The sequence below is a fragment of the Paramormyrops kingsleyae genome, chromosome 1 (assembly GCF_048594095.1).
Source record: "Paramormyrops kingsleyae isolate MSU_618 chromosome 1, PKINGS_0.4, whole genome shotgun sequence".
NCBI classification, from domain to species: domain Eukaryota; kingdom Metazoa; phylum Chordata; class Actinopteri; order Osteoglossiformes; family Mormyridae; genus Paramormyrops; species Paramormyrops kingsleyae.
The window spans coordinates 25,912,669-25,933,363 of NC_132797.1; the positions used below are offsets into that span (position 1 = coordinate 25,912,669).

The 20,695-nt window shown below is 47.4% G+C and overlaps 1 protein-coding gene across 3 annotated transcripts in view; it reads left to right on the plus strand.

Moving 5' to 3' along the window:
- LOC111850071 (laminin subunit alpha-1-like) overlaps positions 1-20,695 on the plus strand; it is a 55,596-nt gene that overhangs the window by 17,502 nt on the left and 17,399 nt on the right. For 2 of the 3 annotated variants that reach the window (XM_023823541.2, XM_023823544.2), the window contains 26 exons: positions 73-213; positions 542-661; positions 2,499-2,600; positions 3,201-3,415; positions 3,647-3,758; positions 3,960-4,070; positions 4,638-4,765; positions 4,931-4,975; positions 5,669-5,755; positions 6,936-7,147; positions 10,090-10,196; positions 11,571-11,751; positions 11,849-11,985; positions 12,964-13,197; positions 13,650-13,793; positions 14,670-14,849; positions 15,193-15,360; positions 15,574-15,695; positions 15,781-15,901; positions 16,137-16,274; positions 16,656-16,777; positions 16,981-17,067; positions 18,049-18,242; positions 19,078-19,211; positions 19,438-19,536; positions 19,636-19,747. In XM_023823541.2, coding sequence (XP_023679309.1) covers positions 73-213; positions 542-661; positions 2,499-2,600; positions 3,201-3,415; positions 3,647-3,758; positions 3,960-4,070; positions 4,638-4,765; positions 4,931-4,975; positions 5,669-5,755; positions 6,936-7,147; positions 10,090-10,196; positions 11,571-11,751; positions 11,849-11,985; positions 12,964-13,197; positions 13,650-13,793; positions 14,670-14,849; positions 15,193-15,360; positions 15,574-15,695; positions 15,781-15,901; positions 16,137-16,274; positions 16,656-16,777; positions 16,981-17,067; positions 18,049-18,242; positions 19,078-19,211; positions 19,438-19,536; positions 19,636-19,747 — 3,553 coding nt within the window. The remainder of the gene's footprint in view (positions 1-72; positions 214-541; positions 662-2,498; positions 2,601-3,200; positions 3,416-3,646; positions 3,759-3,959; positions 4,071-4,637; positions 4,766-4,930; positions 4,976-5,668; positions 5,756-6,935; positions 7,148-10,089; positions 10,197-11,570; positions 11,752-11,848; positions 11,986-12,963; positions 13,198-13,649; positions 13,794-14,669; positions 14,850-15,192; positions 15,361-15,573; positions 15,696-15,780; positions 15,902-16,136; positions 16,275-16,655; positions 16,778-16,980; positions 17,068-18,048; positions 18,243-19,077; positions 19,212-19,437; positions 19,537-19,635; positions 19,748-20,695) is intronic. The other variant, XM_023823543.2, reaches the window with a different exon arrangement.

Genomic DNA, 20,695 nt, shown 5'->3' on the forward strand with positions numbered 1-20,695 from the left:
CGGCCTCGCTCTCCTCGTATTCACGATTCACAGACGTCACTTGACCACGACCTTCTCGAACATCCCGCCCAGGCCAACGTCATGGGGCAGAACTGCGACCGGTGCAAAGAGGGATTCTACAACCTGCAAGTGGCCAACCAGCAGGGCTGCACAGAGTGCTTCTGCTTTGGGGTGTCCCAAGACTGCAAGAGCAGCCCCTGGTTCAGGGGTCAGGTCAGCCAATAAGGACATAGACAAATGTTATCAGGCAATATTAATGATACCCAACAACCAAAACACTCAATGCAACCAAAGGGGTTGAAATTACCCAGAGTGCACCCTATTTAGGTTTGCCAAACAAGGAAACCTAATTAAAAAGTGTATCACAAAGCCTACAGTGTTTATCACGGAGGTACACTTTATTGTTATTGAGCATATTACACAAAATTGTCTTCTTTCTGTAAAAACTGTCATACCTGAAACATGATTGAGGGGGCATTTATGTGTCAGTGACACATAAATGTGTGACAGAGGCTGCGTCTGACAGAGGCTGCGTCCGCAGGTGATGCACCGTGGTGCTTTGATGCTTCCGGCCCCCCTAACCATCCCTATGGCCTCCCCCCTCGGAGCCGCAGAGCTCCTGTTCTCCTGGGCTGCTCCCAGATCATTTTTGGGGAACAAGGTGAGTTATTGGTCCTGGCAGGATGGTGAACAGAAAAATGTGACAGTGAAGAAGGAAAAGGGATGTCATTTGAAGAGAGGAGAGGAGAGGAGGGCCGGGGAGGGGAGAGGAAGCCAGGGGAGAGAAGAGGAGGGCAGAGGAGAGGAGGGCAGGGGAGGGGAGAGGAGAGCCGGGGAGAGAAGAGGAGGGCCGGGGAGAGAAGAGGAGAGGAGGGCAGGGGAGGGGAGAGGAGGGCCGGGGAGAGAAGAGGAGGGCAGGAGAGAGAAGAGGAGGGCAGAGGAGAGGAGGGGAAGGGAGAGGAGGGCCGGCGAGAGAAGAGGAGGGCAGGGGAGAGAAGCGGAAGGGAGGGGAGAGGAGGGCCGGGGAGAGAAGAGGAGGGCAGAGGAGAGGAGGGTAGGGGAGGGGAGAGGAGGGCCGGGGAGAGAAGAGGAAGGGAGGGGAGAGGAGACTGGTTTAGAAAATGATGGGGATGAACAATAAGAGCAGTTGAGGGTAGAATGGGATGTAGCAGGGTTATAATTGTTTTAATGAAAACTAAAACTATAAGAGGACTTTTTCATAAACTGAAATGAATAAGTAACAAAAATACAATACAAATTAAAACAAAATGAAAACTGTAAATATTGCTTCCAAAACTTAAATAAAAACAAACATCAAATACTTTCCATTACAATGTTTTAATACTATTTATCTAAATGAATGGTTTATTTATCATCCCTCCTTGAAACGCAATTTACTATATTGGCTTTAGATGACCTGGAGCATGTTTTGCCCATTTTGAGGACATTAGTACACTACAGTACATACCACTGCATTGTGCATTCATCTAAAGATCAGACACATAAAATAGCTCTACAACTTTCAGTATACCCCTAGTAATAAAATTATTAAAAATGAAACTTAAAATAGAATGCATAAAAACTAAATAGAAATATATATTTAAAATAATAATAAAAAACCACACTGAAAACTAATTAAAACTGAACTGAATTTCAAATGAAAAATGAATTAAAATCAAAGTATATTAGACTGGTGTCTAAGGTCCAAGACCCTAAATCTGGGTTCCTTGAGTGATCGGCCTTTGTCCTCCCCCAGGTCTGCAAGCCCCCCCCCAGTACCCAAATACATGTCCCTATCATGTAATGCCCCGACTTGTTCCTCTCTAGAGTAGCTAGCTCTTGTTATGGAGCACGTAGTAAAAGTCAAGTCAATTGGACTGCGCCGACTGCCTTCCCCGGGGGGTGCGCGGCATATTTTGCCGTACTGTCTCTGGGCATCGTTTTGGGCTGGGGTGGGGTGCAGGGGTAATGAACTGCGAGTGTTGCAGAGACAAAATTGATTTGAACAAGCTTGTAGGATTGGGGAAAGATCTCTCGGTGTCCCTCAGGGACCTCGTCTATTACTGCGCACCATCCAATTTAAATTCTTCTGCCCCCCCCCCCCCCAAAGTTAATGGATCATGGCCTGTAATTACATTCGAACGGAGCTGGGCAAATTATGAAACCTAGGAATAATTAGGTTACACTCTTTACTAATACACGTACCCATTAGCCCCCCGTGTGATTAAGCGAATTTGAATTCGTAATTATCCATGACATTTACTTCACATTTTGAGGGAGGGAGAGATAGGGCAAGTAATTATCTGCCTCTCTGATATCTCCTAGATACTTGGGGAAGATGTAACGTGTGTAAAAGTGTTACGTCAATTTACTCGGGTTGGAGGTTGGTCACATGGTTCGCATCGAGGCAGCAGGTCATTGAAACGGACGTTGTCTGTTGATGTTGGCGTTACAAAGTTGTGCTAACGCGTCCTCCGCATTTTCCTCTTTCTCTGAAGCTCACGTCGTATGGTGGCTTTCTGAGTTATGCCATTATGCTGAATGGTTCCGTGACGGGCAGGAGTCGACCCCCCTCCTCACACTTCTGTATCGTTATTCAGGTAAGTAGTTCTAGCCTGTGGGCGTCAGGCATTTAGTCATAGGAGTAAATCCGCCATGAAAGGTTTTCGCTGGGCTATTACTGTCAATGGAAATGGGACGAAGAGAAATTACCCCGCTCTAATCAATCCCACCATGGATTTTGCCGCTGTGCCGTTTTCACGGTGGCCCATAAAACATTCAAACATAGCATCTTGATGTGCCTTTAATAAACCCAGGAATATCAAACGTCAAGCTCATCCTTGCATCAATTTCAGAGCCATAACTTTTGTAAGTACTCAATAAGTTGAATACACCCAGTGCTCATTTGGAAGCTAGGTCATTACAGAGGCGGTCTTATATCGATCTGTAGACATGTTTTACACAGCTCCTTCAGCTAAACTTCTTTATTTAAAAAAGGATGTATTTAACTGTGAATTAAAAGTGCATAATATTATTTTACATGCTGAGTGCGATTTTCAACGCTTATTTTAAATCTCATCCTATGAGAAGTGCAAAAACACTTTTTTATCTATATATGTCAGCTTGGTGTGAAACATAAACATAACGATGTCAGGTCAATCAAAAGAAATGATCTCCTTAATTTTCTCTGGCGCCCCCAGGGGAATGGGAGGACCCTTCGGCAGGCAATGTCTGAGGAGCTTCAGCTGGTCCCAGGGAAGGAGTACCATGTCGATGTGAAAATCGAGCCAGGAAACTTTGTGAACCTGGACACGAGTGTAGTGGCCAAGCGGGCCGAGCTGATGACCATTCTGGCTGACATGGCACACCTTTGGATCCAGGCAAAATCCATCAAGAACTTGGATGGAGAGCTGTGGTGAGGCAGGGTGACCTTCAGGACCGTGATTGCCGATATGACCTGAGATACAAAAATGTTTCACAACTAAATTCTCATTTTAATTTTTAGAGAATATGAACTTAGTGGAAAGGCCTAAAATCCCATACAATAGTTGGAGAAAATTCTAACTCTGTTATTTTTGTGGGCTTGGCTATGGCTTCAGCTGGTCATGGCCTCATTCTCTGATGCCTCTTTCTTCGTGTCTGCCAGGTTGAGCTCTGTGGCTATGGACATAGCCGACCCCAACGGCACCAGCTACACCCGGGCCTTGGAGGTGGAGAGCTGCGAGTGTCCCAGGGGCTACGCCGGGATGTCCTGCGAGGTAGGGTGGCCCGGCCCGTTCCCCTGGCGTAGGAGTGACTCTGCTTCACATAGCATTGATTTTACTTCACTGGATGCTGACCTCCTACCAATATCTAATGAAGCAGGACTAATGGGGTGGAGGAAACTAGGGACCAGAGAAGCAGCAGACAGGAAACCTCTATTTCCAAGTTCACCACATGGGGGGGCTCTCCGTCCACAGCTCTGCCTACCTGGGTTTTACCGTGTCAACGGGACTCTCCATGGCACCTCCTGCCTCGAGTGCCAGTGCAACGGCCATGCCTCACGGTGCGATACCAGCGGCGTCTGTCTGGTGAGCCCCTCTCGCTGTTTACCTCTCGATATAGAACAACCTTTCAGGGGTCACGTCCAGCACTGATGAATAAGCAGCTTCAACCAATCATTCTCTGGCTGTTCTGCTTTTTCAATCTTTGACATTTACTCACTGCTGTATCAAGCTACCAATTTTATAACATTCATCTCATTAATATAGATTTTAATGTAGATTATACTATGATCGATTAGAATGCACTTTAATCCCAGACGGAACACAACTGAGTGTCATTTTTATCACTGTGTGATTTTTGTATTGCTGTAAATGCACATGGGACTCATGTTAGCATGCGCTTCTCGCTCAAGGGCACACATTAGTGCTCCAGGCAAGAGCACGACCTGCAACCTCCTGCTCGTAAAGCCATTTCCATAATGGCTGGAGCTTGGCGTGCCCCGATTGGCTGAGATGGATCACGGGGGGTGGAAAATCGTGCACAAGCACAGCGCTGTCTGCGATACCATGGAAGACCATGGCAAAAGTAGCATTTCTGGAGATGGTTGCTTGAATGTGTCATGGGCAACCTGTGCGATGCTGTTTCCACCCCAGGGGTGTGAGCACAATACCACCGGCCCACACTGCCAGTGGTGTCAGCCTGGTTTCTATGGTGACCCCACAGCGGGAACCCCAGAGGACTGCCAACAATGTAGCTGCCCGCTACCCACCATGGACACCAAGTGAGTTAAGCTGCCAGCATCAAAGCTAATCAATAAGTTAGCCGTCATATTAGAGAAGAATGACAATAACGCTGTTAAAAAGAGCGATGTCCCAATATTGAATGAAATTGATCCAATTTATACCTAACAAATACTCCTAATGGCATGTTTACATTTCTTCCTCAGACTTGTTCATTTTAAGCCACAAGTGGAGGAATGTGTGGGTTTATGGTGAGATAATTTCTCATATGATCCCTAAGACAGAGTGCAGTACTTAGCACTAGACAGGGGTGTTGTTTTCCATTGCTGATAGGATAAAATAGGTGTAAGAGTGCTTATACTCTGTATAAATAAATTGCCACAGAACTACAGTCCCAGTCAAAAGTTTGGACACATGAAGCTACTTATAAAGGATAGTGATAGTGTTGTATCACATGACCAGGCCACCTGACCTAAACACAGTAAAAATTGCTTTAGAGGACTTTGACTAGAGGGTGAAGGAAAAGCAGTCAATGAGTGCTCAGCATATATGTAGAACCTCCTTCAGGACAGCCGGAAAAGGGTCCCAGGAGGCCACATCATGAAACTGGTGTAGAGGAGACAGTATGGGCAGCCGGTCCCTGGGGTTAAGGGCCTTGTTCTAGGGCCCAATGGTGGGATCACTCTGCCGACCACGGGATATGAACCAGCAATTTCCCAAGCCACAGAGCTGAACCCTTTCTAAGGGTTTCCAAACTTTTGATTGGTACTATATTTATACTGTATTTTCCAGTGTTCAGATAATACAGAAGGATTTGTCTTTCTTAAGTTCATGTTTAAATGCGTTTTTACCAATTAGCTTATTTCCCAAAACACTAAGACAAAACAAAACAGAACACACTACGAGATTTGAGGAGGCCTGCTTTTAACGGCTAGCTGTTTCAGTTTTAGTCCCACTTGCCACCTTGACGATGAGGGACAGATGATGTGTGACCAGTGCCAGCTGGGCCACACAGGCTCCCGGTGCGAGAGGTGAGTCACCCGTGTGGTTCAGCCACAGGGGACATCACGACACGACAGCCATACAACAAATCGGAATGCAAACATACAAGTGGACTTGTGCCTGAATGAAGGGCCAGTAAAGACATGCCTTGATTATGTATAGAGGAGAAAAAACTATGTCTCACAACAGAAATGATCAGTCAGCAGGTAGTAAGTCTGACATGTTACCAAAACGTGGCAACTCCTGCACAAGACCTCGAGTCCATGACAGGGAGTGCAATGTCAGTGCATGGACAAGCACATCTGTGGTGAGACTCACCTGTTTCGGTGGCAAAATGTTTTGAGTGAGAAAAAAAACTATGTATGTCCTTAGCAAAAATTTTAATTTTGATCAAAATGTCTGTCAGAATTCATTATGGGGCTGCCCCCTGATCCATGGAGACCTGGAACTGCATGTGATGCCTTACAAATAGAATTGCTCTTATACACCATAGCTTATGGCTGGCAACCTTCAGTCAAGCCAGTCATGTGACTATCACACAACAGCTGGCACCACACCAGCTAACATTCTCCCTCTCAGCTAATTACATTCCATACCTAAACGCAAATTAAAATAGTTTATGGAGTTAATAAGACCATATATTCTGGCATAACCCTTGGCCAATACCACGATATTTACACTCCAGCAAGAAAATTAAGATCTGCTATGCCGCACGTCATTCTGGACCAGGGCAACGCAGCAGGAATCCTTGCCATGTTTAGCTGGTTAAATGGCCGATCATAATATAAGGTTTTTGTAAATATAGTGTTGCAGAAGAGGCACATTTGAGCTAGAAAGGATGATGGGGACACGATGTTGAAAATGTATCCTGTCTGATATTTTTGGACTGCTCCCATTGCACAGAAAGTAAAGCGTCGTATGAACAATGCAAAGGTCATTGGTTCAAATGCCAAGGAGCACATAAATTGTAACCCTTCCCTCTAATGTAAGTCACTTTGGATAAGAACGTCAGCTAAATGAATAAAATGTAATTGTGTGAGATGGGGAGCAAAAACGGTGGCCTTACAAGTGCGAGGCTACGTAGGTAAGGGAAGCGCTAATGAAAAACAGTAATGGAAAAGTAGTCATTGACATTTAAGGTAGCTATGCAGGGTTTATGGATTTGACATCTGTGATTCGCTGTCATTAACTCCGCCTTAATTCTTCAAGGTGTTCTGACGGTTACTACGGAGACCCCATGGCCCTGGGTGGAGGCTGCCTTCCATGCGACTGCAGTGGTAATGTGGATCCAGAAGACCTTGTCAAATGTGACCCGATCAGTGGAGAGTGCCTGAAGTGTACAGGCCACACGGCGGGCTGGCGCTGTGAGAGGTGCCGGGACGGCTACTTTGGGGATGCCATAGTTGCCAAGAACTGTCAGGGTAAGGGTGGGTCCCCTTACGTTTCCTACTCCAGAGTTGTGGTAGTTCCTCCGAAAGTAATTTCAAAAGCCATAAAAGCAGGATTTTGTCCCAGTTTAAGGGAGGTTCTCCCTCCGAACTGCCCCTGAATATACACAATATAGACAAAAGTACTGAGACACCTGGCCATTATGCTTACAGGAGCTTTCATGACATTCTATTCTAAATCCATAGGCGTCAATATGGAGTTGGTCCCCCTTTTGCAGCTGTAACAGCTGCCATTCTACTGGGAAGGCTTTCCGTAACATCTTGGAGTGTGTCTATGGGAGCTTTTGCCAATTCATCCAGAAGAGCATCTGTGAGGTCAGGCACTGATGTTGGACATGAAGGCCTGGCTCACAATCTCCGTTCTAGTTTATGGCAAAGGTGTTCGATGGAGTTGAGGTTAGGGCTCTGTGCAGGGCAGTCAAGTTCTTCCACACCAAACTCACCCAACCATGTCTTTATGGAACTTGCTTTGGGCACTGGGGTATAGTCATGCTGGAACAGAAAAGGTCCTTCCCCAAACTGTTCCCACAAAATTGGAAGCATAGAATTGTCCAAAATGTCTGCTGAAGCTTTAAGAATACCCTTCAGTGGATCTAAGAAGCCTAGCCCAACTCCTGAAAAACCCCATACCATTATCTCTCCTCCACCAAACTTCACAGTTGGCACAATGCAGCCAGGCAGGTAACATTCTCCTGGCATCCACCAAAACCAGACTCGTCCATCAGGCTGCCAGACAGAGAAGTGTGATTTGTCACTCCACAGAAAATGTTTCTACTGCTCCAGAGGCCAGTGGAACACCATTCCATCCAACGGTTGGCATTGTGCTTGGTGATGTGAGCCTTGCATGCAGCTGTTCAACCATGGAAGCCCATTCCATGAAGCTCCCGGCACACAGTTTTGTGCTTACAGTTGACCGTGGAAAATCTAGCAAGGAAGAAATTTCACAAACTGACTTATTGCAAAGATGGCATCCTGTCAGAACCACACTTGAATTCAATAAGCTCTTCACAAGGACCCATTCTTTCACAAATGTTTGTAAAACTGACTGCATACAGCTGTGGCAATGGGTCTGAATGAAACACCTGAATTCAATGACTGAGAAGTGTGTCCCAATGCTTTTGTTCATATAGTGTATATGCATCCGATCACAGAATGCACTGGGAACCAGTCACCCCATCACAGGGCACACACATGCATGCACTCATTTACACAAACAGTCACAACCGCAGCAGTTTAGAAGCACCGGTTCAATAAGCATCCCAACTGTGGCAGGAATCAGGGAGTGTGAGGACAAAGAATCTGTACAAACACATGGACACCGATGTAAACACAAGGAAAGCACATGGACACAAAGAAACAATGCAAACATCCGGAGGCAGGCGTAAGAACCAGGAACCAACACAAACACTAAGAAACTGTACAAACACCTGGAGACCGGTTTAAACACGAGGAAAGCACGTGCACACAAAGAAGCACTACAAATACAAGGTGATCTGAGTAAACATGAAGAACTCAGACAAACACGAAGAAACTGTTGGAAGACAGGGAGACTTGTGTAAGCACATGGAAACCATACAAACATATGGTAATCTGTGTTGACACAAGGAAACCATATAAAACAGGGGGAAGACGCTGGAAACAGACCTGGGGGGGCATGTTATAGCTGACATATGATCATCATCACATAATTAGTACATAATTATACGTAGGTGTATGTGATACACTTGGGCTGTCAGCGCTACCATGTTTAATGTGTTACACAAGGTGATTAATTGCATGCGTTAGCTTGTTAACGGCTCTCGCAGATTATGTATCGCCTGCTGAGATGCAGCGCTCCGGCACAGAGCCTGGACCTGCTGACAAAGCCTTTCATTCTCTGACTAGCAGGCATCTCCATTTCGATTTATTTCCACTCCCCGGACACAGCACAAAGCATTACATTTAGATTTATTACATTTCTTTATTTAGCAGGTGCCTTTGTCTGAAGTCGACGGACAAGTGAGGCAGATAATTCATCACAGGCTTACAGCTGTCAAGGAGCCACTGAGTGACCAGTAACAAGTGGAAGATAAGGGACTAAGCTATAAAAACCACTGCTTAGAGCCTAACGTCAGGAAAACTATACGAATAAATAACACCAGGGCAATTTGGAACGAGCTGTAATTAAAATATAATAACGGAGCATCTAGCAGTGGTAGTACGGTAGATGGTAGAGTTCCCGCATTTATCCTGCCCTCACGTGGTCCCACGGTCACCCTACTGAATGGCAGGAATCCCCGAACCTAGTACTTTCTTCGTTTCTCTCTTCCCTTTTCAAATGGGAAACTTTAAGGATTTCCGAGCATTGTGGATGCCTTCCTCAGGTTACTGCTGAGCGGAGAATTGGTTTATCACTGTTTTCCAGCATGTCTCTGACCACAGCAACGGAAGGCGAGTTCGATCCTGTGTGGGCATGAGGCTGGATCAGTTGCATTTAAGTGCTGATACGCCGTATTAAAGTGCCCATAGCGACATCTAGCGGGGGCAATCCTGCATGGCTCCTATTCTGTCTACCAGCATACTGAGAATCAAATCGAAGCCTTAGAAAATTAATATTTGAAACATGGCACACTGCTGTAATTGTCAAGCAGTTATTTATGTATTATTCCCATGTTGGATAAGCTTTGGTAACAAACTTACAGGTGCATTTTGAATAGCTTTCGGAGTGCCGGCGGTTTTGAGTGCACTTCTGGCGAGAGCAGCCGCGATGAAGCATCCTGCCGCGTTACTAACAGAGCCTGTCGTTATCAACTATCTTTTTTGTAGCTCATTAAAATAACTTTCTCGATGTCTCATGGAGCAACCGACGCTTCCCTGGGGGATAATAAGGCGCTGTTACCCAATGCTCTTCGGCTTGTGTGTTTGTGTCTATCTAGCGTGTGGGTGCCATGTAAACGGCTCCTACTCCGGCGTCTGCGACCTGACAACGGGACAGTGCGCCTGCAAGCCCAACGTAGCGGGACGGAAGTGCAACCGGTGCGAGGTACGGGACAGCTCACCCTGCTGACCGTGTCCACCCCTCCGCCCCCCAGGGCTGCAAACATATGCACACCCAGTTACGGGGTTGCCAGCTCTCACGCTTTCTGACTTTCAAACTCACGCAAGAAATCCCACGGTAAATCGATATTATTCCATTATAAACCTAAAACTAGCTACAACAAAAGCTTTGGGGTAGTTTGCAAACCCTACAGACTATTAACAAGGTAAAAAAAAAAAAAAAAAACTCTTACATACTTGTAAATGCGTGTTCAGACTTTTCAAATTGAAAATATCACGCCAGGCAGCTGACCAAAGTTGACAACCCTGCATCTACACGTATGTAACACTTCTGTTACCTTGTAAATAGTCTGTATGGTTTGCAGACTACTGCTTTTGATGTAGGTAAGTTTATGTTTATAATGGAATAATATAAATTTGCCGTAAGATTTCTTGCGTGAGCGTGAGAGTCTGAAACAATGAGTGTCACGCCAGATTCCTGAGAGCTGTCAACCCTGCGTTCCCCTCACCATTTTAATATTTGTGTTGTGCTCTGTTGCTACCTCCCCCCAATCCTTCCCGGATTCAGAACTGGGGCAAAAAAGCTGGCACGGGCGGGGGGAGCCAGGTTTCTTCTCTTCGCTCCAGCAGGCTCCAGGTGGTCCGGGACCGCAGGCGAATGTTTTCATAATTCATTATGCATATCAGATTGTCTTTTCACACTCGGGCAGAGGGGGAAATGACTGATTAGTTAGAGCGGGGGGCTGTCTGTCTGTGGCGCTTTGGAGGGAAGGAGCGCCAGTGGGCGAAGAGCAGATGTTCGTCAGGCCGAAGTCCAGATGTGAGGATACGGGCGACTCCAGGCCTCGGTGGGCCGTGGCGGACCCCCGCCAAGCCCTCGCCTAACCGCCGGCCAGCTCATTTCACATGCTGGCCCGGGAACCTTATCATACGTGCCCAAAATGGCATTTATAAATGCTGGGTAGTCGGGGCAATGCTGCCTCACGGTGCCAGCAGGCTGGACAGGATTTCCAGGCTGGCGTCGCCTTGATAAGTGGCCCTGCCCTCCCAGGGTTCTCTCCTGGGCTCCCAAAAGTTTCCGAAACATTGCGGATTTGGCAGCATGTGGCCCCTCCGTGTCGCCATTTTGGCGGCGTGCAGATAGAGCCCCGCCCGACGACCGCCAACGTGACATTGACTCACAGATTTAATTACACCCCAATTTGTGTGTGTGCCCTTGACTTTGGTGGCATTTCTGTGTCTTCCTCACCAGAGTAGTGAAGTCCACACTGAAGAGAACCTGGCATTGGGGGAGGGGGGGGGGTTGCAATTGATGGCGGAAGGATGGAAGGAGAATCTGAAATTGATGTGTGTGTTTAAGGTAGGATACTACAGCCTGCTCAGCGGGACGGGCTGTGTGACGTGTAACTGCAGCCAGGTGGGGTCGCTGTCTGACCGCTGCAACAGAGAAGGAGCGTGCCTCTGCATCCAGGGCGTGGCAGGGGTCAAGTGCGATCACTGTGCCCCCAACCACTATGGGACCGTGGAAACCGGCTGCAAAGGTGAGTCTCGCATGTCCTCGGTCCCCATAACCACCCCCCCGTTCTGACATCCACATCATCATCACACCTCACTACTGACGTCTCTCTCGCCGACCAGAGTGCATCTGCGCACACACGCATGGCCACTGCCTGCCGGACACAGGGCAGTGCGTCTGTCCACCCAACACACGGGGGCAGGCGTGCGGACTGTGTGAGGATCTTCACTGGGACCACAGCTTGGAGACGGGTTGCAAGGTAACCTCAGAGGGGATACGATCTGTCTATGAGCACTTGTCACCCTTTAACAATTCAGCATCTTCTATCACATAAGATACTCTTCCATATGTAGGCTGAGGCCATCCAGATCATTACAGTTAAGTCACATGCTTGCTATACAAAAAATAATACAGAGAAAGTTTCATTAGTAAACCTGGAGGGCGTTCCATGAAGCAGGATTTTTCTTCTAGCTTAAATTAACCCAGCTAACTGAGACATCCTGCTTTGTGGAAATCCCCCCTAGGTCTCAGTTATGAAACATTGCCTGCGTTGTCATTGGCTGTGTACATTGATTGACAGCTGTGAAACCCCCACATTGCTGTACTTGCAAGGGGTGGCCTATCTTACGATTGACAGCTATGAAATTTCACGAAGGGGTGTCCTGTTTTTCTGGTCACAACGGGTTTTAGACACTAAATTTAAACTGGCTTGCGGTTCAGATTTTCAAAGCCAGAAAAAACTATAATGATAAAAAATGATCTTTTGCAGGAGGCTGAGTGTTCTTAACCATTGTGGTGTTAAATGGAGTGACAGGTATAGGTACACTGAGCTTCGGTACAGGCCGGCCAAGTGAATCCAGATGTGATCCCTACTTTATTTGACTTGTTCAGCCCACTTAGATCAGCAGAGATAAAGGAGAAGGATGTTGGAATGGATATATGTGCTGTTTGTTGGAGGTCTAAGAGCAGGGGCTAGGGTTGCCGATTTGGTTGTGCCAAACCAAATTTGGTTGTGCCAAACTGTGCATGCAGTCGGGTTTCCAAGCTCAACAGTGTCTGCTGTGGGGGTGTGTGGGGGCTGGTCCACCCCCAAGAGACATCCGGCTGTGGGAAGCCTTAGAGTCAGTGTTTGCTAGCATCGCCAATCCCTGTAGAAAGGTGGCTCTCAGTGTAGCGCGTGACACAGCAAATGGTACTAATTCATCCCACCTGACTTGCTCGCTGTGCTCCTCCCCAGCCATGTGACTGCAGTGCCGTCGGCGCCCTGATGCCCCACTGCGACCTTTCTAGCGGCCAGTGCCTGTGCCGGCGTGGCTTCGATGGGCCCAGGTGCGACCGGTGCGCCCCAGGTTTCAGCGGCTACCCGAAGTGTGCCCCCTGCAGGTGCAACATGCGCGGCACGCGGGAGGAATTCTGCAATAAGGACATGGCTGCCTGCATCTGCCGCGACCGCGGCATCTGTGTCTGCAAGGTACAGATATAGTTGCCCAGACGTGGCTACGGTCAGCCGGTCTCTGGCTGTGTGACGGATGGTCAACGTCCCCTGTTTAACTGATTGGCTTTCTGTAATGTTATTACATAATGGGGTCCTGGCTATTATAAGGACATTTGGAATTTGGACTATCTGTAAGTGATGCTACAAAACCGGCCTCGTTCCGGCAGCTTAAATATCCCACAATCCTCTTTGGTTTCACAGTTTGATTTCAAGCCAAATGCAGTGCGTCGGAAAGAAGCTCACGATTTTACACTGAGCGCTTCAAGTTAACATGCTTTGCTCGCATGCTCAGATCTGCCTTTGTGAAAAAGGCAGCAGCCTTCTGATCCCAAGTGCCATTAATCAGCCGAAGGGGTCGTGATGAGGTCACGTCGGAGACCCACACCTGTGACGGCATGTCCTCCCCCCTGCCCTCTCTGGTCTGCCAGGACAATGTGCACGGTGTCTCCTGTAACAAGTGCAAGCGGGGGGCCTTCGGATTGGCGGCGGCGCTCCCCGAGGGCTGCAGTCCTTGCTTCTGCTCTGGGGTCTCCTCAGACTGCGTGGAGGCCACCAATCTGCTCAGAGCTTCCGTAAGCAGCGCCGTCCGAATGCTCGTAGACCGCGGGGAACCATGGCAATGGGCATCAATCAAACACTCTTAAACTGAATTTGTTTGTACTTAAGTATTTTAAACAAGGTATGTATGTCCTAACGCAGAAAATGGTTTAAGTCAGTGTTTCCCAATCTGGGACTCGGGGACCCCCAGACAGTCCACGTTACCGGGAGCTGTGAGGGAGCAAAAATGTGGACCTTCAAGGGGGCCTTGAGGACCGGATTGGGATTCACTGGTTTGAATAAACAGGAAGTGACATCATTAGGTGCAGGATATAGAATATCTACCCTAAGCTGAGCTCACTACTCCCCACACATTGTGCAGAGATGATGTGGTGATTAGGAACATCGAAATAAGTGGATCCTTATTAGCCTTGGAAGTTCAATTAATGCCCCAGTTAGCTTGCATTTAATTGGATCCGACAGAGAAGTAACGGGAAGAACAAACAGCTGCCGTAGCCCGGGTTCCATGGGACACCCATTTGCTGCAGGCCGACAGCGAGGCAGGGCCAAGGCCGCGTGCGTTTGTCACAGCCCGTGCTCCACTATACAGGATCTGTTGGGGAAGCGTAGGTGTGTTTGCACGCGTCTGTGGGTAGCTGGTGTTTGCGGAAGGCGGCGTGCATGTTTTGTTGCTGTTTGAACAAGGAAGTTGGAAATACAAGCCAATTTACAGCAGCCAAGGAATACTGGACAATGTACGCGATGCCATCGGGAGCAAGCAAGGCTTCCAATCCCAGAGTGAGCAGGATTACTGCTCACCGTCCAAGCACTGCTTGAACTTCTGCAGGAAAACCGGGATATGAGTTCAGATGGTTATCCCGCCTGCCCTGGGTTTCGTTCTCCAAACCTAGATCACGCTGGGCGAGTCCGACCAGCTGGCCATGGTCAGCAAAAAGGATGGGATAGGCGCTATGGACAGCGTCGTCTCCGATGAGAACATTGTAGGTCTGGACCCCAGCCCGGCCCAGAGCTCCTGGTGGCACACTGGTCCTTACTACTGGCAGCTCCCCCCCAAATTCAAGGGAAACAAGGTAATGCTGGTCACTAATTTAGGAACAGTCATATAAACTCCCTCCTACGGTAACTTATCTGTTAGTGTCAATATTTAAATGCATATCATTTATCTTTACTAGGGATTTTTATGGTTGTTTGAGATTATCCAGTGTAATAAGGCTTTGATTTATTTATTTTAACTAGCATAACAGGGCAGGAGTGTCCTGCCGCTAAGTGGTAATATCTTAAAATGACGGCTTCCCTTGACGTGGCATCAGGACATTAATGGACGTGAAGAATGGTGATTCCCTGAACCCAATTTTAAGCCACATCTTGGCATGTATAAGAATGGAGGGTTGATGCTTTTTTCTTTATGAATAGCTGATGTCTTATGGAGGTAAGCTCCGCTATGCCGTGACCTTCCACGCCCTGGGCGACACACCCCAAGTCCTCATGGGGGGAGGACACCAAAATAAAGCGGTCATCTACCTGGACGTTCCCGTTCTGGATAGCAGGATGAAGACCGAACACGAGATCTGGATGACAGAGGTGAGCATTTTGAGACCAACGGGGAGAAATTATGTTATTTAACAAGATAACATGGGATCAGCTGGGATAGTTCCTACAGGACGGTGTTGCCGACGTGGGAAAGGGTGGTCTGAGGATTCTGTCAGATTGTGTTTGTTAATTAGGACCAAGGCAAACTTGAACTGTGTCTCTGCGGGAAACTTCATTACAACTTTCCCTAAACTCTCTCGGCAGCACAAGTGGAAGTATTTCGGCTCCAGCCACGGCGTCACGCGTGCAGACTTCATGTCCGTCCTGGGCAATGTGGAATTCATCTTAGTCAAAGCCTCACAAAGCAGCGAAACGAATTGGAACAGGTTGGAGCGTGTTTGTTTCCTGTGTCTCTGTCACCATATATCTGATGGCTAGGCGATCCTCACCGTTGGTGCTCGTGTGTTCCAGGCTGACTAACTTCTCTATGGAGACCGCGGTGGAGGCTGGGGAAGGTCCGATGGGCGGGGAGGTGGCTCGATTCATCGAGAAGTGCAGGTGTCCATCAGGGTATGCTGGACTCTCCTGCCAGGTGTGAAGTGCCACCCTTTACCCTAAACTGTGTGTGCAAACAAATGGATACTGACCTGACATCTAAATGCTACACACTATGGATTCTGTGATATCAAGTTTAGATGAAGCTTTGAGTCATACTGTGTTCTGTGGGCCAGTTCAAAGCCCGAGTGCTAAACCCAGTTCCTCCTTCATTGCTTTAACTGTCTGGTGCCACCTTGACCATGTGCCATCTTCCCCACCTGGGGTGTCAGGATTGTGCCCCCGGCTACTTCAGAAAGGCCAAATCAGCACTGAGCCCTGGAAGCGAGGATCTGTCTGTCCAGCCCTGCCTCCCCTGCCAGTGCAACAACCACAGCTTGGCCTGCGATGTGCTCACTGGAATCTGCCAGGTATACCTCTCGTCCTGTCCCCACCTCGCCCATCACTGGATCTCACCTGAAATGCTGTTTGTCCCCACCTCGCCCATCACTGGATCTCACCTGAAATGCTGTTTGTGCCCAGCTCACACCTTTTACATTAGTGACCAAAATTGTGGAAACACTTCCAGTTTTTAGAGATTGCAGAACTTTATTCCAGTTACTCCAGTTACTTATTTAATCGTCCAATGTAAGATATTTGTAACATTACCGCCAGTGTAGTAATTTTTATAGCGTAATGCCAAAAATGCTAGGTGTTTCCACAATTTTGGCCACTAGTGCACATTAATTAGGTAATAATAGCAAGCATTGCTTATTTTGCAGCTTTAACGATAACATTTTTCTCTTGACAAGGACTGTCAGCACAATACCATAGGGGACCACTGCGAACTCTGTGCCCCAGGGTATTATGGGAAAGTGGAGGGCTCTGTCAGTGATTGCTCCATGTGTTCCTGTCCTCCTGGAAATAAAAAGAGGTACACTCCCTTCACACACTTCCATCTAGCACTGCCCGAGCATTAGCTTCATTTCTCCAGCAGATGGCAGAAAAGTTTCAGCAGCCTAAGTATTTGCGTGGGTGGGAACAATAGATCCGTCAACAGGCTTACATGTGGGGGCGTGCTTACGTGACTCCGCTCCTGCTACTGTGTGCTTAGTTCCTCCACCTCATCTGTTGCAGCTTTAGCCCCACCTGTCATCTGGAAGGCATGAATGACTATCGCTGCGATGCTTGTGAAAAAGGCTACAAGGGGCAGTACTGTGAACGGTGAGAACGCCGCAACGCTATATCCTTCGAACCTTGGCAAGCAAGGAAAAGCCAAGTTAGACCTGCATCAGGGTCCAGATGTATATACAGCACCATGCAGAATCTTTAAAGCTGCTCATATCAAGTGTATATGTGCTCAGAACAAGAAACACAACTTAACTTTAGAACATGTGCAAACTATGAGAAACACAACAACAGCTAATAAGAATTTCCTCCATTCTCCAAAAAGTTACTGGTGGACGGCTAGATGAACACCGCTTTGGTTCCGAAACCTCTCCTTAGGGGCACCCCAGCCAGTCCATATGTTTGTGACATTTCACATCCAAATTATCTAATTAATTAATAATGAAGCAAGTAAGAAAGTAAGTTTTAAAAAGTCAATGAGGTATTACTTAGCCAAAAAGGGGGGGTAGTGGTCGAGACAAAGAATGCATGTCAACTTTTGCTCAGTATTGTGTATGTATGCGTCTATATATGGATATATATATATATATATAAGCTGGAACGTAGGGGGCGCTGTTACATAACTAACATTCTTCATTGCTGTTTTGTGATTCAGAACAGAGCAATGGCCTTTGGGGTCGTGAGGTCCTCACCCTCTGTGGTCGCTAAAGACCTCCTGGTGCTGATGGAATCCAATAACGCTAGCCTCATTCAAAGACTGATTAAAAGGCTTTACCTTACCCAGTATTTACATTTTGCTTACTCATCTTCATGCCCACTATGTGGGCTCCCTGGGATTTAAACCCAAGACCTTTGCATTGTTTCCAAAACTTTGCAATATTGCACTTGCTGAGCTACATGAGCGGTATTGTGAGGATTGTAATGGGGGGGGGGGGGTGAAATATGACCAGGGTGAGTTACCCTCCGTCACACTAAATGTATAATCTTACAGCGAAGAGCAGGCTTTGCAATTGGGTGGTGTGTAGCTTAAAAAGCCCCCCCCCCCTTCCAGGTGGTCCATGTTCAGTGTGTGTGCAGGTGTTCCCCAGGTTACACGGGGACCCCCACCGAGGCTGACGGCCGCTGTGAGCCATGCCAGTGCAGTTCCAGCGGGGCCCTGCACCACCGCTGCCACCAGCTGACGGCGCAGTGCGAGTGCAGGCCGGGCATCCGCGGGCTCCGCTGCGACGAGTGCGAGGAAAGACACGCCCTGTCCGGGGAGCGGTGTATCGGTGAGTGCCGTAGAGACTCCCGCTGCCACTGACAGCCCCCGTCCACCACTCATAAGGCCAGTCAACTTGCACTTCCTCTCTCGTGTTTTATTTAACCACCCTCTGGATCAGTGGTCACTGCAAAAAAGGCTGGAGACCTTTTCCCTACATCGGTGTTTCCCAATCGGGTCTTCCAGAATCCACGGACAGTCAACGTTTTTGCTCCCTCCCAGCTCCCTTCCGGAGGGAGGAGAACCATGTTCCGACTGTGGGTGCACGAGCACCAGATTGGGAAACAACACCCAAGATAATTTAACGTTCATTATATATCAGCAAATTAACTCTTAAATTCCCATTCAGAATTTTATGCTTTATGTAATATATCTGTGGAGTTATGTAACTCCAAAGGCAGTTTGCGTTCCAGCACGGCTAAGCCTCTCTGTCATCTGAGAGTGATGCTTTTGAAAGAGCCAAGTACAGGGGCCAGAAAGTTTTCTTTAGTTCTGTGGTTGCTATACATGTAACAAAATCCAATATCCCCCTTGAAATCTGCACATTCAGACATTTCTGTCTTGAATTTAGCCAATGAATTTGCAAAATTTCCTCACTTCACAGAACAGGACAATGTGAGAGAGGTGTGTCTGTGAGTGTGTGGCACGTTTCCCTTCCAAAGAAAGATGTTAAAGAGGTGGTTCCCAGTCCAGTCCTTGGGGACCCACAGCCAGTCCACATTTTTTCTCCTCCCTAGCTGCTAGTGTGACTGCCTGTGGGTCTCCGAGGACCGGGTTGGGAAACACTGTGCTAAAGTCATTCTGGCTGGACGTGATGATGAACGTGCATGCCTCTCCATCTGCAGCATGTGATGATGAGTGTACCGGAGTGATCCTGGACGAATCTGAAGGATTGGATCAGTCAGTGAAGGCTGCTAACCAGGTCCTAGTCCCATACAGCCTTCTGTGGTCCATGGAGAGCAGCACAGAAGAGCTGAAGGTCGGGTGCTCCTCATATTTGGCTTTGTGTCTTGCAGGAATGCCTTTGTAGCTACAGCTCTGGCCGCTGTGGTGTTTTTGTGTTTCACCACAGGGACACTAGTAGCACATGGCCATCTGAACACTCAACTTCATAAGCACTACTTCCTACATGAGAAGCATGTATCTGCCCCCGGATTCTGTTATGTGTTCTCAGGGCCAGTTTTACTTTGCCTTTCCACACGCAGACCCTCCTGTCTCCTGAGACGCTCCCAATCAGTTTGTCACTCCAAGCCCAACAGCAGCTGACAGAACTTTCCAAAGACATTTCAGCACTGCAGATGAAGGTGAGCCACCAGGCCTGCTTCTCACTCTGAGACCATTGCAGCCTCATGAAATAAGGGCCACTCATTCGACCTATACCCACCGTTTGCCTCTTTTGTTAGGCAAACAAGCTCTTGGATGAAGGAGACGTTCTGGATGAGGACACCAAACAGACGCTGACCATGAGCCAAGAACTACTGGCGCTGGTTGCTAACATCCACTCGGAAAGTTGTGGTACCTTTTCACAGTACTTACTCTCAAACCTCCCTCCAGTAATCTTCCTGTATTCCAAAAACCTTCTAATTAGAGTTGTACATATACATTGTGTAATTTTAGGAGCGCAATAATCAAAAAGAAATCATTTGTCAGTACGCCCAGAAAACACACTCTGGATATACAGTTGTGTTCAGAATAATAGCAGTGTGTCTAAAAAAGTGAATAAAGCTGAAAATCTTTATAATAGTTTTTATTTCCACACATGCAAATGCGTCGGGAACACTACACATTCTATTCCACATCAAAACAAGAAGAGAAATTCATCACATTTGTGTTACTCCTTTACAGAAAGTGAAGGAAAGGGAATATTAGGCTGTTCAAAAAAATAGCAGTGTCCACATTCTTCTTTACAAACTCAAAGATTCACACTATGAACTGAAAAATGTTTTAAGATTTTACTTTCCTTTGAATCACTGAACTAATATTTAATTGTATAACCACTGTTTCTGATAAATGCTGTACATCTGTGTTGTATGGAGTCGACCAACTTCTGACACCTGTGAACAGGCATTCCAGCCTGATTGGACTACATTTCTTGGTTTTGCCTCAGAAACTGCATTTTTGATGTCACCCCACAAGTTTTCTATTGGATTAAGGTCCGGGGATTGGGCTGGCCACTCCATAAAGTCAATCCTGTTGGTCTGGAACCAAGATGTTGCTCATGTGTTCAGGGTCGTTTTCTTGTTGAAATACCCATTTCAAGGGCATTTCCTCTTCAGCATAAGGCAACATGACCTCTTTAAGTATTTTGAGGTATTCAAACTGATCCGTGATCCCTGGTATGCGATAAATAGGCCCGCCACCGTAGTATGAGAAACATCCCCATATCATGATGCTTGCACCACCATGCTTCACTGTCTTCACAGTGTACTGTGGCTTGAATTCAGTGTTTGAGGGTCATTTGAC